A 17,963-nucleotide genomic window follows, 5' to 3' on the forward strand; every position below is an offset into this window, starting at 1 on the left:
TAATGTTCTGCAAAAACACTTTATTGACCATTATTCAATGCCATAACTCAGGAACAGAAGGGGAGATTGTGACCATATTTCACATTTGGATACTGAATTGGTGACACTAATCTTTGGTGGCCACTTTGACACTATGGTGATTGTACAGATCTTCTGTGCTGCTGCGCTCTTCAATGTGTGTGAAGCATCCACGTTTTAGAATTTCTAGCTTTTTTGCACCAACATCCATATCTGAAGCTTTGTCTACTGTCATGGCTTCAACTTTGTGTTTTGTCAGAATCAGCTTTATTGGCAGCATGTGAACACATATAAGGAAAATACTCTTAATACCTTTTATTAAATTCCTTCAATTCCTTTACTACAAATATGAGTCTAGACAGACATGGATGTAAACTGCAACTTGACTGGTTAGCGAAGGCATAAAACTGAGATGGTATTTCTAGTTTTTTCACCACTGAGATTATGGAATATTAATCACAATAACAAAGTGAAAAAAGTATATATGTATATAGGCATACATATGTAGCAGTTTTGGTATATTTCAAAAGTTTGGAGGAAAAAAAAACAGCACCATTTAAAGGAAGACTCCACATCTCAGAAAATGTCTGATTCTATAATTGATTTCTCTGTTTCTCTGTATGTCATAATTCCTTAATGGAAGCACAAACAAATTCAGGATGATAGAAGTCCTTTTCTGCCTCAGCTTTGAGCCCTTTTTGTCACAAGCCTGTTGGAGACACATTAGCTTAGTCACAGAGGAGAATATTGATTGTAAATTGATTGGAAGGCCTTTATCTTGGCAGATATCTCTAAGTGGAGAAGAAGCACGTGGCTAAGAAGCCACACTGAAAGACAGCATTTGTTGTCAGTGTGGAAACAACAACAAAGAGCATCATACACCTAGGTAAGAAATACACTCAGTAAGAAATACATTCATTACCAGTGTGATTTGGCCACAGAATTTTCCCCAATGTCTCCCTTTATCTCAGGTATAGACTTATTACATTATTTTAACCCAAGTTGACCAAAAAAACCCACATTTATTCATATTTTGTTCCAAGATCTTAAAAAATAGTCACATTCTTTATGTGTGAGGCAGAAGAATAGAAAGCGTACTTCATTGTAATTCAGTCCACAACAGTCTTGTTATAAATACTACCTTTTCTGACACTGTTCACACTGTGTCAGAGTTCTCTGGTGGTGTTAATTCAACTCGGTGGTCATTTTGAAGCTGTAGGTAGTTTTATTGGATTACTTTATAATGCAAATTGCTTCTAGTGTTTTTGCCCTTCCACATAGTATGTAAATGAAGTGGGTAAAATATTAGAAACATCTTTCAACATAATGCAGTACAATACAATCACACCAAAGTGCAGTCTCAAAATGTCCAATATAATTAAGTACACACACACACACACGAAGCAGTGTTTATTGCAGAGCTACTGGTACATTGCATTGCATTACATCATACTACATTGCATTGCATTACATATTTTTCTGGTCACTCAATATACAGTGTATACACACCTATCACAAAAGCTTACAGAAGAGCAATTTTAAACAACATTATTTGTCATTGTGGTGTTCTGTATTTAGGATCAATTCACTCAGATCAGGAAAAAAACTAGTTTTAACAGTTTCACTCCACCAACCACCAATGGTCACCTCCCTCAACCATGGTGTGTCTTGTGCTAAACCTTTTGGCTGAAAATATGGGTAGTTGTGCAGGTGACTTGAGAGAAAGCGCCATTTAAATGTCTTTACCTTGTAACTGAATCTCTGTGGTTTGGAGCTCTGTTCCGTACCTTACCTTGGCTGTACATACGATGAAATGCAGTGTCCTATGCATTTAAACCTCCAGACCCCTGGTCCACAGGCCATTACTGGATCACTGAACATTTGTGATCAGGCCACAAGGAAATTGTATGATTTGGCTAATTATTAGGCATACTTATAGGTACCTCATCCTCTTCGTTTCTCTATCTGCACGGGCTTTGTCCCAATTACTGTTGCAACCAGCTAGCTAACATGAGTAAAAACAACATGAGAACTTCTTCAGTGGTGAAATCATTTGTTTGTGATGATATTAATACCCCATGGGGACACCTGATTTAAGGGAGGAGTTAGACATTTTGATAAATAATCTCATTCGCTTTCCTCCAGAGAGTTAGAGGACAAGCTGGAACCAGAAGAAGCTTAGCTTAGCATAAAGACTGGAAGACAAGGGAAACAGCTATCCTGGCTCTACCAGCCCCTTTAAATCTCAAAAAGAAAAAAAAAAAAGCTAGCTAGGTACCTCTAAATAAAGAAGATGGCAGATTTTGTTCCCTGTTGACAGAGCCAGGCTAGTTGTTTCCCCCTGCTTTCAGTCTTTATAGTAAGCTAAGCTAATACCTCCTCCTGGCTTCAGCTTTTTATTTAACCAACAAACGAGAGAGGTATTGATCTTTTCATCAAACTGTCTGCAAGACTTAGCATATTTCCCACAATGTTGAACTATTCCTTTGAACTATTCCTTTGAATATATCAGTTGTTCACTAGGTCCTGGCATGTCTTTGCAGTATTACACTATAAGAACACAGTTTTACGTGATTCATAGCACAGTATCCAACAGTTTCCCCATTACACCCATGTAGCCCAATGTTGAGATCAATACTAATCTCATGTAGGCATCTTATTATAGTCTTGCTGGATTTGCAGAACACATGGCTTTGCTCTCACCTTTTGACCTGCTATTAATCCACATTACTGAGGGGCACACTGTATGAGGAATTCAGATCTAAATAAGGCTGATTTGCGCCTTCTTTTTCAACCCACTATTACAGTCACTTGGCCTGATGTTTCACTCTGGGCTTCTTGCTTTGACGAAACCAGTTTTAATTACATGTGCTTCATTCCGAGTGAGACTGGTCTGACTTACTCTCGCTTCCTTTGTTGTTTGGTTATTATAGCTCTGTGCATGTATAATCAGCTCTGTGCACTTGGGAGACAAAGCAGAGGAACAATGACCTTTGGGGTACAATGAGGCATTGCTCCTTGAAAACAAATGACATGGAATCCCCGGGGATTCAGACACACTTCCTTCAGTGCCATTGGGCGTTTGGCCACACCGGTGTTTGCAGTCACTGCAGACTTCACATTCCCTAGTCTATCCCCAATTGCACTCCACAGACCATTTCCAATATTACCTCCTAGCTAATATGCCTACACCCACACCTCAGGAAAATATGCATCTCATTAGTTATGCACAGTGCTCACTGAAAATAGTCTTTCTTTGGTGCAAAGTGAGGAGTAAGTTCGACAGGCTTTCAGTGGCACACAGTAGGTGGTTTTCCGTCTTTTAAGCTCCCTCTGTCTTCCCTGCTCTCGAGAAGTATTCTTTTGCCGAAAAATCACAGTAAATGCCCACTGAATGAGTCAGCGACAGAAATTCAGAGAGAGGGAGGATTTCCGTCACGATTTGAGAGACTGATAGGGTGTCACAAAGAGATATTGTATCAAATGTTCCTTGTTTCCTGCAGGCTTCCGGGTAGCTGTCAAATGTATTCTATTATCTGACAGTTATCTGACCTGTTTAAGTGTGATAAAATTCTTAGTGTCATTTTCCATTCTGTGAAACATATTGTATCAAATCCAGCCTGTTTCTGTTTGAAGAGTTCACTTATCTCTGTGCTTATCACCGCCGGTCTCTTATTCACCTTCTGGGGGGTAAAGTAAAACAAACAAAAAAGCTCTTTCTGAAAATCAACATAAATATAGGACATTTGAGATGCCAAAGGACTCTAGGACTCATCGTCTCCTTGACAACAGTCTCCAAGCAACCATTACTCCTCAAAGCATATCTCCAACCCTGTCTCTCTCTCCAACTCTCTCTCTCTCTCTCTCTCTCTCTCTCTCTCTCTCTCTCTCTCAACCCCTCTATCTCTTTGCCAGTTTTCTTCCTCTCAAGAGTCCTCCTGTGTATCCACTCCAGATAGTTACTGTACCAGCATCAGAACCTCAGCTATCTGATGTGATCTCATGTGATTGGCTGTAGGGTGCTCTTGCTTTTTAGCCTGAGACACTTATCTACACCTGCTAAAAACTAGGGTGGAGTAGATAGAGGGGAGGGTGACTGAGATTTTTTCATGGATATTTGTGCCATTGCCATTTTGGGAGATTAGCACTTCGGCACTAGAACTAATAGGATTTTGCTTTTTAGTATTATTGAATATAGTTAATCCAAAAGTGTTATATGTTCTGTGGATTCATAAATCATAAATCATCCATATACCTGATGTAGCAAACTTCACTTCTGGAACTATTTCAGGTAACCACCCTCTCTGTAGTTATTTTTAGTTGTAGACAGTCTCCTATGGCCCCTGTCCTTAACTTCCTTTAGGGGGAGGGAAAGTAACCTGATAGATCCAAACAGTGTTTTGTTTTTAGACTGCACTGCTTGGAAATTGTGATGATTTTGCCAATATGAGGCAACTGAGACAAATTATATTATTTAAGATCATGTGTCATGCAGTCGCTCAAATAGTATGTTATAGGATCAGTTTACACAGTGTTGGGAAGGTTACTTTAGAAATTTAATAGGTTACTAGTTACCCTGTTAAAATTGTAATAAGTAACATAACTATTTTAGTTACTTCATCAAAGTAATGTAACTTATTACATTTGATTTTTGATTACTTTTTTAACAAATGTTTTAAACTCAGCAATAAAGCTGAAAAGTCCTAAAACCATAAATATAAACCAGGCAGTGTAACCTCACTCATTTCCAGCACTGAAAGACGTTCTTGTCCAACGACATGGCCACCTACTTTGACATGGTCGGCTGGTCGCAACCATGGCAGACTCAGGTTGATTAAAGTAATGTGATTGATTTGATTGGCAGATGACAGGTGGTGTAAATTCAAACAAGAGAACTAATCAAAAACAGTGCTCAAAGCTCGAGTGCATACTGACAAATGGACAGAGCCCGTCTCAACATAGCGACAGCTATGTAAGCCATCCTGCCCTTGATGGTGTTGCACTCAAATTTGTCCCAACGGCTTTGATGTTTTTCGTTGTCTGGAAATATGCCAAAAGAAGGCGAAAAGATGCAAAGCAACAGCATGAACGTTATATTCTACATGTAGGCTTTTTACAGAAAAGAATATGTTCGGATGTAACCTCTTTATAATCACCACCATTCTTTCATTAGTAACTGTAATTTAATTACGTATTTTTTCTGAGCAACTGTAACCGATCACAATTTCATTTATTTTGGAATTTAATTATGTAACACTGTTACATGTAACTAGTTGCTCCTCAACACTGGCTAAAAGTAATGAATGAACAGTTGAAATAAGGTTAGGGGTTAGTTGAAATAGAAAGTTAAAAGTAGCAGATGAATCATCCAGCTTCTGCTACTCCAAGAGAGCAAACTTGACCAAACTTTTCGAAACATTTCAAGTAGTTCAAGTATATGAAAAAAAGTATATGAAAAAATCACAGTAACATATACACTTATATAACAGTGTTAAATAGCATCCAGTTTAAAAACAATTCAAATGAACACATTAGGAACATGACAAGGGAGTTTGATGAAGGGTTTGTCTTCATCTGTAAGGGGCTGTGGGGATGTGTCAGGCAGAAAAGGCAGGGAACAAATGCGTTTATAAGAGACATTGATTTTTAAATTCCATCATCATTAGCAGGTATAAAGAGATCTGCCAAGATGCATGCATGCTGTATATATCTTTAAGTCAGGACAGTTCAAATTGCTCATTCTTGGTTCCCATTCTCCCCTGATACAATCTATTTTTAACCTGAGATTTTGCTACAGCCACAAAGTGTCGACATTGCATCTTTTTGCTGCTTAGCACTAAATGGAACAACTGTCCTGAGAGGCCATCTCACAGTCTGTCTAGAGAGGACCTGTGAGTCATCTGATGACCTGTCACGCCATCCCTCAACCTAGTAACGTCTGTAAAGAGACATGCATTTCATAACATTGTTAGAAAGAAGGACAAGACACTCGTTCGGGATGTCAGACAAAAATTAGTTTATTCTCTGTGGAAAGACGAGAGTGCTTAGTAGATGGTGACAAACAAGTGAGCATGTATCAGTGATGCCACCACGTTTTGACGAGATATCTGAACAACGTTTCCAGAACGTTCTCTTTTTTCGGGTCACCTGTGTGGCCAGCCCCCACAGAATCCAGTCTTAACACAGATAATTATGTCAGTGGGTAAAAAGAGAAAAATGAAAACATCAAACGGCCACAGGTAGATTAGGTTAACTCTTGTTTGTCCTCCTTATCCAGGAACAACCCACAGCTCTGTGACTCAGCTTCAATTAAAGAAAAGTTCAGTCTGGTCGGCGCTGCTAACATCTTATTCCTTACAGCCGTTTTGACCTTTTCTCCTTCGCTCCACATCCTACGGTAAAGGGTTCTTTGTGCTGATTGCTCCTGATGCTTTCAGCAAAAATATGGCTTGGGCATTGATGCTTTTAGCCTTGTATAAAAGTCACAGATGAACATATGCCATTGGTGATATCATCAAACACTTCTTCAAATCAGTACGGGACACAAACAGTGGAAATTGTGTGTGGAAATTGTGGCTAAAAAATGCGCAGAGAGGGAGCATTTTCTTAAATAAAGGGTCTTGTCTTGGAGATGGCATTGCTAGAGACACTAGCTAGATTGTGCATTAGCTATCAGCCACTGACGTACAGTAAATCATGTAACTGTAAAACCTACAGGGTCATGTCTTAGATCGTCTACTCGGCATGCTATAAAACAGGGTCTACAATACATAAGATTGCTATATCAGTCTCTACATAATCAGTGCGTGCTACTTGTATGTGTGTTTATTTGTGACTTTGCCCCCACCTACCCCCCACCCCCCTGCCCCCTGTTTTGCCACAGTAAGCGTCCAATCAGCATCTCGATGTGACTCTCTCCACTGTCGCTAATTTTCTCTCTCCTGCTCTCATCAGGTAATGAGCACTCGCTGATTCACCCAAGCTGAAGCAGCAAATCAAGCTCACCTCCTTATTTATTTGTTCTATTCTGTTCCTCTCAAACCTGGCCTCTTTATCTCCAAAAAAATTGCTTTCTCTCCTTGATAGGTAAAAGATAAAGGTTCAGGGCTGCTGCTATATCTATCTATATATTTCTGCTATATCTATCCATCTTTCCCTCCCACCTCCTCTCCCTCTCATCTCCTTTCTCCACCCTTGACTTTTATCTGCCAAAATTCCCTCATTCTCCGTTAATTCTACTGCACATGTGCTCCTCCATCTCCTTCTCTATCCCTCCGTCTATTCATCTGCTCCTCCCTGCTGTTTTCCATTTAACCCTCTTCCTCTCTTCATCTTTTACTTGTCCCCCATATCTTTCAATCTGGTGTGTGTGTGTGTGTACATGTGTGGGAGTGTGTATCTCTTTGCCTGTGTGTACTGTATGTATGAGTGTGTATGTGTGTCACAGTGCACTGAGGTCATGGCAGGAGCGGGATTTCTGGCGGAGGATCTTGCTGCCACGGTGGCGGCTCATCTCCCGGTAGCGGCCACGGTCCCGGTCTCGGGCGTACGAGCGCGGCACTAGCCCCGACAGGAAGCGCTTGGCCCGGCTGGTCAGGCTCTCCCTGCGGCCTGCCCCGGGGTCTCCGTCAGCCCACCCGGGGCCCACGCAGTCGCCTCTCGCAGTCCGAACCGCTGCCTCGAGCAGCTCGTTGGTGCCGTGGTCCAAAGAGGCTGAGAGCTCCAGGTAATGGCAGTCAAACATCATGGCGCTGGATTGGGCCTCTGGTGCAGAGAGAGGAAGTTCAGTTTTAGAACCATGTGTGTGATGCACATTTGAAATAATTGAGTCTGCACTTGACAGCTTTACACACTGGCAGCTGCAAACGGCAATTAGAGATTAGTTTGAAATTTAAGGTTATTAAATCATGAAACCTATAAACCGTCCAATGTATGTTAACAACCCAGCTGGTATGTGATGTCTTTCACCCCAATATATGTAGTACCTCTGATAGATAACTCACTCACTGCTGTATGGGAAACTATTAGACTCTTAAGTATTCATTTGTCACTTCTTACACACCAAATTATGACAAATAGAGTGATTCTACAGCATCTCAATGGATGGGAAGAGAGAGAGTCTTTTTAGAGTGCTTTTGAAATTATGGTCTGAAAGACATGGCGGTGAAAGAGAAAGAGTCACAAAGGGAGAGATGTTTTTTTTGGAATGTTTTCAAAGAATTACCTCATTTTGTTTACTTGGTTTTTATACGTCACATAAGATAAGCATTTAAGTCCATTCATGACTTTGGAAATAGTACTTTGACAAAACAATCCCAACTGAATGTCCACTTACAAGCTTTTTCCAGAGGTTTCAACCATATTGCATGTTCTTCATCAGTGATTAGAGTTTGCTCTGTGAATGAGATGGATCTGTTGCCATACCACTGTATATATAGCTCCACAAAAAGCTAGTAAGTGGACCTTGAGTGAGGTTTATTTTGTCAAACTACTATTTCAAAGATCAAGAGTGACCTTTCATTTTTCATAACTTTTCAGCCAACATGGAGAGAAGTCCTTAAAGTGCTATGGGAGAAGAGTCTGCATGTCATCAGATGCATCTTCACGACAACTGAGCAGAATCCATCCACAGCTGAAGACTGTGTGATAGAGCTGAAGCCCTGGAAGAAGCTAGTAAGTGGATCTTAAGTTGGGTTTTTACCAATTTTACATGCAAAATATGCAGATCTTTTAAAACAAGAACTATTCTAAGAGGCAGTTTTGGGGTTTTTTTGTTTTTGTTTGTATTTTTTTTACCAAGATTACATGCCTCCTGCTGAAAAGATACACTGACCATTGTAGTCTTCAGGTATCAACAAGTTAAGAGAAAATAAGACTAACAGAGCCATGCTAGCAGCTCTGTAAGACTGTACTAGATGCTAACATGCTCACAATGACAATGCTAAAGTTCTGGTATTGAGCAGATATAATGTTACCATGATTAGCATCTTAGGGGCATGCTAACATTTGCTATTTGGCATTTAAGGCTGATGGGAATGTAATTAGTTTGAAGTATTTGGTCATGAATGAAAGTACTGAACTCACTGAAATTTCAATCTGATGGTGGTACTAGAGAAAAAATTAAGAGACATTTTGTCCTGAGGGCATTAAATTTAAATGGAAATTCATCCAAAGCTACTCACACTGGTGATGTTACAGTTCATGGTCGCCCCAATCCAAGCAACTGTTGTTGAGACATTTCACTAAAACCACAACACTTTGGAGTGTTTGTATTGCAAATAGTAATATTAAAGATTTTCACCCAGATTTCTGTATTACAGATTTTCATTCATTCAATCCAATTTTCTTCTGCTTTTTAATATTTAAAATAAACATTGGTAAACATTTTAAAATGAAAACTAATGGGGCCTTAATTACATTGTAATGTTTTTAAAATGAACATTTTGTGTGTCTGGCAAATCTTTCATAGTCACAAGTGAGTATAAAAACACAGAGCAAGACGGTGATGGCAAGATGGGGTTAACGTTGCAACTTGCTGAGTTGTATAAGCTCAAATCTCTTGGCTGCGGCTCAGATGGGAAAACAGTTTCTATCTCAGTGTGACTCTCCTGGATAAGGACAGGTGACTGAACATGTTGACAAGGCTCTGTATCTCAGCTAAAAACGCCTGGATGGTTGGTCAAACAATCCTGTACGATAAGGAAAGCCGACAGATACGGATCATTCAGCAACAAACAGGCTTCATTATCAGCTCAAATAGCGTTTTTCTTTTCAACTATACTTTCACGCAGCTTTTGCTTTGCCCTAGCTCTGTTCAGAGAGCTCATGAGCTGTGCTTAGCAGAGTGCAGCTGACACACAAAAAGGCTTTTAAGGCTTTATTTTGGCATTTATAACAAAATACCAATTTAAAACGTCCACTGCGAGAACTTAAACAGACTGCACTGTAAAAAGGTCACTGCCATGGACTAATGTTGTGCAAGTTTCAGAAAGAGTCTTTTATCTGCCTTGATTCTGGGTAAGCGCTGATAAAAACTCGTCTACTCTCAGGAGGATAAAAACTCACAGTATGTACAAAAGTAAAGCAAACAAGACAAGTACCAAAAAATGTAAAAATAAAGAATAATTTCAGGGCAAGAGAAACAAGAGCCTGCTGCCCACAATGTGATATTAAATTGAACACGTCAGAACCACAGAGAAAATAATTTTTCATTACCTGTCACCATTAATTCTTATCATATTATATTCTGCTGGCAAATTAGAAATGGCAGATACACAATTATAGCTTCCTTCAAGACAAAGATGAACAGAAATCATTACCCAAACTGTCCATTGTAAATGCACACTGCATTTTGTATCAGCTCTGACCTATTGCACTTAATATATGTACACACAAGCATGCAATGGCCAATTATCAGTGTATTCACATCCATTTTTACTTCCAAATTAGTAGTTTAGGTCATTTGGTTAATGTGGGGGGCTTGTTTAAAACTTGTCCAATCTCCTGTGAGGTTTCCCTTTGTACTCTATTATAAAGAAATGTCGAGCTGTGTCACCACGTCCCCGTATCTCGATAATTGACTGAAAATAAGACTCTGCTTGTAAAATGACAGCTTCTCTCTCACCGGTAAGATAGGAGCTGAAGATGATTTACTGCAGTAAATACTCATGCTTCATTCTCTAGTTGAACTGTTGTTAATACTGCAGGAGTATCAGTGCAACGTAAAGTGTTAATCTGGTTTCTGTGTGGATGCATTCACACATCATAACCACGCACAAGCCTGTGTTACACAGGTGTTACAAAATAACAAGTAGATTTGATCTGGGAATATTAATCCGGCCGTGCAGCAGCTGTCAGCCCACAGCCCTGTCACCTAATAGTGGGTGAGGTAAGAGTGAAAATAAAAAAAAGACAAATCCCAAACCAGATCAACAGGGCTTATCATAGTATCTATGACGGCTGATTTAACTGAATTGAGTCTTTATAACCAAGTAAAGGAGAGTTTGGGAAATTGGCTTGGAGAGGAGGGGGAGAGAGGAAAAACAGAGAAGAGAGTTGAGGAGAGGAAACAAGAAGGGAAAAGGAAACAAAAAGAGGAGGCAAGAGGAGATGATTTGAGGAGAGGAAATGAGGAGACAAGACGAGGGGACAAGAGGAACTGAGGAGACATGACGAAGAAATGAGGAAAGGAGGTGGAGAGAGGGAAAACGGAGAGAAGAAGGAAAAAGGAAGCAAAAGGACAAGACAAGTTGAGAAGAGGAAACAAGGAGAGAAGACAATATGAGGAGAGGAGAGGAAAGAGAAAAAGAAGTAATGAGAGAAAGAAAAAATAAGAGGAGAAGAAACAAGGAAACGAGAACACAAGACGAGGAGAGAAGAAGAAATAAAAAGGATAGGAGGAGGCAGAGGACTACCCAAATGTGAGGACGAAGGGAAGGTCCCTAACTGTGTGCTGACACGGAGGAAAAGAAACAAGGGATGAAGAAAGAGACAGACAATAAAGTAAGAGCGACATGTAGATGAACAGGAAGAAACATGTGAGTCACACAGAGAGAAAGAGGAGATGCTGAAAAGAGATGACAGGCAAGATGGGAGATGAAATGAACACGCGGGAAGAGAAAGAAAGAGACAGATGGACAGAGGAGGGAAATGGACAGAAAGAATGTCGACTAAGCAAACGGCGCCATGGTGCATATTAATCAAAGCTCTGAGGAACAGGGCCACACCACAGCCATATTGAGCAAATGATAAATATGTCTTCAGTGTGACAGTGTGTGTATCACTATGTGGATGGGGGAGAGAGAGAGAGAGACGTAACAAGGGGGAAGGTGAGAGATTGCAGAATAAAGTGTCACTGTACGTGCTATAAATAGACTTTATGACTTCAGCTCCTTCAGCCAGGCCCGAGGTTCTTTAATGAAGATGTTTGCTGGCGGGCTTCCTCTGTCAGGCTCACATATCAGTAAGAATACATGTGGTCTGTCCAGAGAGAACATAAGAACATCCTTGTCAGGTGCTCCGGGAACAGCGATGGAGCATTTCCATATCGCTGACTGCATCTATGCTCCTAAGTTATTTTTTTATGAAGAGAGAATATGCTGAGTATAGGCATCTCTCATTATTCATTCCTCCTCTTCGCACTTGTGTCATTAAGTATACACCAAAGCTGTGACCGAACTTGAGTTGACAGCAATGCGCAGGCACCGATGTGCACAAATTTTACACTTGCTGCCTCTGTTTAACTTGCACAACACAGCAAATCAAACATAGTTTGACCCCAAACTGTGGTTTCTACATTTCTACATAATTAACACACACACACACACTTTTCTATTCTTATGTCCTTGTGAGAACCTTCCACTGACTGTTCTTTCTCCCAGTGTGAATGCTCACCATTACAAGCCTTAAGTTAACCACATATGCAAGGCCTAACTTGTCCTAAACAACTACGAACCTTAAATCATACCATAAATTAAACTTTAATCTTGTAAGAATTCTAATCATTACCCTAAATCATACACTTACCCTGACTCCTTGTAGGATTATAAAAACAAAGACAATACAAATTCTGATTGTAAATACAATGTCTTCGGTTAAGATATTGACAGAAGTGTGCAAAGCTGTCATCAAGGCAAACAGTGGCTACTTTGAGGAATCATATGAAACATATTTTGTTTTTTAAAACACTTTTCCTGTAATTCCGAATGTGTTATTTTATAGTTTTGATGTCTTCAATATTGTTCTACAATGTAGGAAATAGTAAAAATAAAGAAAAAACCCTTGAATGAGTAGATGTGTCCAAACTTTTGACTATGTGACGTGCAATATTATTCTTTTTAGCTTATTCCAACAAAAAGGGAATGAATCAGGAGCTGCATTAAAAAGAGTATATATATATATATATATATATATATATATATATATATATATATATATATATATATATATATATATATATATATATATATATACACATACATATATATATACATATATATATATGTATGTGTATATATATATATACACATATGTGTATATATACACATATGTGTATATATATATATATATATGTGTACACTGTCTAACAGCGCTGTCAGTCCAAAATCTCCCATAGATGTTCAATTGGGTTGAGATCTGGTGACTGTGAAGGTCATAGCATATGATTCACATCATCACATCATTTCCATACTCATCAAACCATTCAGTGACCCCTCGTGCTCTGTGAATTGGGGCATTGTCATCCTGGAAGAGACCACTCCCATCAGGACAGAAATGTTTCATCATAGGATAAAGGTGATCACTCAGACACAGTTTGTATTGATTTGCAGTGATCTCTCCCTCTAAGGGGACAAGTGGACCCAAACCATGCCAGAAAAATGTGTGTAAATATATACATTTTATGTGTGTAAATATATATGTGTGTATATATATATATATATATATATATATATATATATATATATATATATATATATATATATATATATATCCTAAATTCAGTTGTATTGTCAAATGTCAAATGTAGTTGCTTGTCAACTAACAGCCATCAACAGCTTTGTTAGAATTAGCAGCCCAAACTTACAGTAATTTAATCAAATAACATTAAAGCTGCAATCAGCAATTTTTGACCACTAGGGGGCAGAAGGAGTTCAAAACAAATTCACAAGTACACATCCCTATCAAACTGTCAGCTTAGAAATTTCTTGTGACTAACATGTGAGTAAAGCAATATGGACCCAGCACACATAGAGCAACATTAGCTTCCCATTTGAGACCTGTTTCTGGTTACCTCATGAATGTACATCCCTCTATTGTATCTGACAGTTAAGTTCAAAATGAGACCATTTTGAAAGCCTCTCAGGACCTGCAGCAGTGGTTTAGAGAGGTAATCTGGCAATTTCTGAATAACTACTACACTTAAGGACAGAATTTTACAAAATGGGCAGCACAAGAACATCTTTTATAAGACAGCTACAGAATCACCAAAGTTATCTCATTCATACTGGCAAAGAAAGATGGATACACTAATACTGACATCACTTGACTGATGTATGGAAAAACCAATGTATTGGTGTAACACTAGCCATATAGCCTCCATTTATGAAAATATCCTCAGTCTGAAAATTTAAAAATTAAACTGGTTCTTTCAAGGACAGCAAATCAAGCATCACTCTCCCCCAACACACACAACCACACTCTCACAATGTGTTTCACACATCTCTTCAAACTGAAGCTCCCATTCACACACAAACACACACCATTCTCATAAATTTACCCTTCCTTCTGTCACTCCTGTTCTTCTTGTCCCTCTTATCACAGCCCTCACTATAAAACAGCCTTGCAGACATCAGGCAACAAGAAGATGGAGCGAGATGAGGTGTACATATCCGCTCGTTTGGGGTGTGTTTGTGTGTCTACTGTGTCTATGTACATGCAGGCAGTTGTGCATGTATGGTGAGTACAAACATACATAAAGGTAGTAAAAGCAGTGGCGTCCTGTTAGAGAGAGATAATCCAAACAGAGATGTGCCATCTGGAAAAAGAACAAAACAGAAAACCTTGGAGCTGAGGGACATAAGGAGATGGAGCCCCTCCAGAGGATATAGACAGGGGGAAGATAAGGTAATGTCTGCAACTGCAGCAAAACATGTGTCTTTATGTTGGCATGATGTGACAGTGGATATAATTATAAACTAAATTTATACTGTGAGTGTACTGAAATTGCAGAGGTGACCATAAGGGTTTGAATTCATACAATGCAAGCTCAAATCAAGGTGAAACTCTGCTGTCAGTCCCTCAACTACAGCCACTCTGCACCCAGTTTCTATTTGAAACATTAATGACATTCAGACAAAAGGATGGCTTGCCAGTGCTCCATAAAAACTCCCTCAAAAAGTGAAGAGAAAAAGATAAAAATTATGACCTGACTGTGGTCTGATCTCTGCTCAGTGGATTTTTAAGCGTCACTAAATGGATTCCAGACAGCACTGTGAGTTTCTCTTTCAATTGAATTTGTTATGCCAAAACCTTGCTTCAGTGTTACATGCCAAAATACAAAAAGTCTATTAAGCTTGCTGCTCAGCAATATTTACCAGAACAAGTTTTATTCATTTGCAGCTGTTGCACAAAATAGCCGTAAACATACCTTCAAAAATATTTATCCCCTTTAACATTTTCAACAGAATAACACTCCTCAGTGTCAAAGTAAAAATAAATCTAACATCAATCAAATAGAAATATAAAATATAAAATAATCAATTACATTCTTATTCTCAACAAGCCAAATATATTGTTGAGGCACCTTTGGCAAGAATTACAACTTTGAGTCTATGTGGATAAGTCTGTATCAGCTTTGTACAACTGGACACTGTTTTTTTCCCTCATTTATGATTAAGAGATATTCAATAACATGAGGCTTTGTTTTAATTATGTAATTTATCCAGAAAATTGCTCTCCAGATGCTCACCCGAAATTACTTCCACTTCCATTACACCTTGGTGTGCGCTCCATTAAACTTGTTGTATGACAACTGGCTGCACGCATGGCAATGTCATAGATGCGAGCATACATGTGAGGTTAAGATGCAGAAAGTCAAAGCTTTCACCCATCACAGTTTCACTTTAATTTCAGCAAGACTACAACCATGCTGCCGGCTCTGTAAGGTTGTGCTTAGGCACAGTGGTGTTTGAGCTCAATGCTAATGTCAACATGCTAACATGCTCACAATGACATTGCTGATATTTCACAGGTAATGCTCTCCATCTTAGTCTAGTGTATTGCTAACATCAGTTAATTAACACTAAACGCAAAGCTGAGGCTGATGGGAATGTCACTTAATGTATTTGGTCACAAACCAAAGTATTGGACAAATTAAAATGTTGACTTGGTGTTACATGAAGAGTTAAGGGATCACCAAAATTATTACAATTCATCCTGAGGGGACATAAATGTCTGTACACAATATTGTGCTAGCAGACAAAATATTGTAAGATATTCCACTGAATGATAAAAAAAAAAAACTTTGACTTGCTGTTGGAGCTAGATGAAAAGTTGGGTGATCGCCAAAGTCATTGATGTTCATCCACTGGGGACAGTGAATATCTGTACCAAGTTTCACCCCGACAGTTATCAGACAAAGCCAAAATTGTCAACCTCATGGTGGTTCTACAGGAAAAGTCAGTATGATTCATCCACTCTGCAATAAAAAAATCATGGCAATTCATCCAATATTTGTAGAGATATTTCATTCTGAGCAAAAGTGGTAGACCATCTGAATGACCAAAGGACATTGCCATCCCTTGAGCTAGGACTGCTAAATACGCTGCTCTGTTTTGTTTCATGGTGGACCGCATGATTGGGGAGTCTCGCTGCTGCAACACAACACAGAGGAAGAAATAGGCCACACAGTTCTATATTCTTTTCTTTTTTTAAATAGGAGTCAATGACAGTCAATGCTATGACTGTCTATGAATTTCAGCAGCAAATCTGTTATTGTGGTTTTTTTATATTCATACTTCATTTGGGTCAATTTGTACAGATTTGTTTTGTTTTTGTTGCTTTTCTTTGATCAGTTTAAAAAAAAAACATAAAAAGGCCGGGGGTTGGGGTAGTTTTTATAGGCAGAGTATTTTCCACCCCATTAAAACAATAACAGATCATAGAATTTTCTTCCCATAAGGAGTTTACCAACAGAGCATTTATCCCTGGATATTGTAAACACTGAAGAAATTGATTTTGCTGATCAAAGATAGATCCCCCAAGAGCCTCCCTAATGGAGACGCTGTGGGCTTGGAGGAAGATTTATGGTAAAATACCAGGGCAGACAAACAGATGAGCCAAGACAGAGAGAGACAGAGAAAAGGGTAAATAGAAGGGATATATTAAGATGGAGTAATTGAACAAAGCACACTCACATTCTTCTCTGGGGGTAAATGTGTGTATCATATGTGTGCGTGTGGCTATTAACTGCACATTTGCATATGCTTATGCATTAAAACCAGCAGAAAACACACCAATATCTATAAGATCGCTATAATTACAAGAAATTTTCCATTTGAGATTTTCAATTTGGAGAGCTACTTGAAAAGGCATTAAACATACATTAAAAAAGGAGCAAAGAAGAGTCAATTTCAAATCATGTGTGTTTGTTTTCTTGCATCGCATCCGGCAGCCTGACATTTGTTCATCAGTGCCTGTTTCTGAACAGATGTAAATTGACCATTCCCCAAGCCCTGCCCCTGTTTAGTTGCACAGCACATATGCAGATAATAATGTTAGCGGATTTACCACAAGAAATTTAAAATAATTGATGATTTCATACAGAGGGAGAAAAACAACATTCTCATTTGTAGCCAGAGACTGTTGATTTTATTTATTTTATCAGCTGTAGTTAGGAGGCTAATTAGGCTAATGTTAGCTTCAAGAGTTGGTTGAAAATGCTGCCGCTGGCTCACGACAGGCACAAGTACTACTGGTGGACATATAATTAAAGCATGATGTGAAGTGAAATTAAATGTGTGAGAGGAATCATTAAACAATCTGTCTTCATCAAGTTTGTTTTTATAGATCACAACTTTTGCATGGGAAGTGGTGTACGCCTCTTTCAAGCCCTGTTTTGTGCATATGTAACGGTTATAAATGTGACCCCAGGTTTTGATAAGGAATAAGGGTTAGGGTTAGAGTTAGGGTTAGCGCATGGAATAAAAAAGACATTATCTCTAGTTCATCGATTTTGATCCTTTCACTTTTTAAACTGTCCACCGTGAGTCCAAAAATATCATAGCAGTGGAGTACATTTTTAAAAATCAAAGATGGAAATGCCAGATTAGAAGATTAATATTGTAATTGTTCACATTCCTTTGTAGTCTGTAGTATCCTAATTAGCTGCTCTTTAGGATAATTGTGTGCTGCTCTTTATTTCTGTACTCTGCCTCACACAAATAGTT

At 38.9% G+C, this 17,963-nt stretch overlaps 1 protein-coding gene across 2 annotated transcripts in view; it reads right to left on the bottom strand.

Moving 5' to 3' along the window:
• Window positions 1–6,010: 6,010 nt before the first annotated feature.
• rem2 (RAS (RAD and GEM)-like GTP binding 2) overlaps window positions 6,011–17,963 on the bottom strand; it is a 36,715-nt gene continuing 24,762 nt past the window's right edge. For both annotated transcript variants that reach the window (XM_044369051.1, XM_044369050.1), the window contains exon 5: window positions 6,011–7,782. In XM_044369051.1, the coding sequence (XP_044224986.1) occupies window positions 7,460–7,782 (323 nt within the window). In that variant the 3' untranslated portion in view covers window positions 6,011–7,459. The remainder of the gene's footprint in view (window positions 7,783–17,963) is intronic.

The sequence above is a fragment of the Thunnus albacares genome, chromosome 12 (genome assembly GCF_914725855.1).
Source record: "Thunnus albacares chromosome 12, fThuAlb1.1, whole genome shotgun sequence".
Taxonomy (NCBI): domain Eukaryota; kingdom Metazoa; phylum Chordata; class Actinopteri; order Scombriformes; family Scombridae; genus Thunnus; species Thunnus albacares.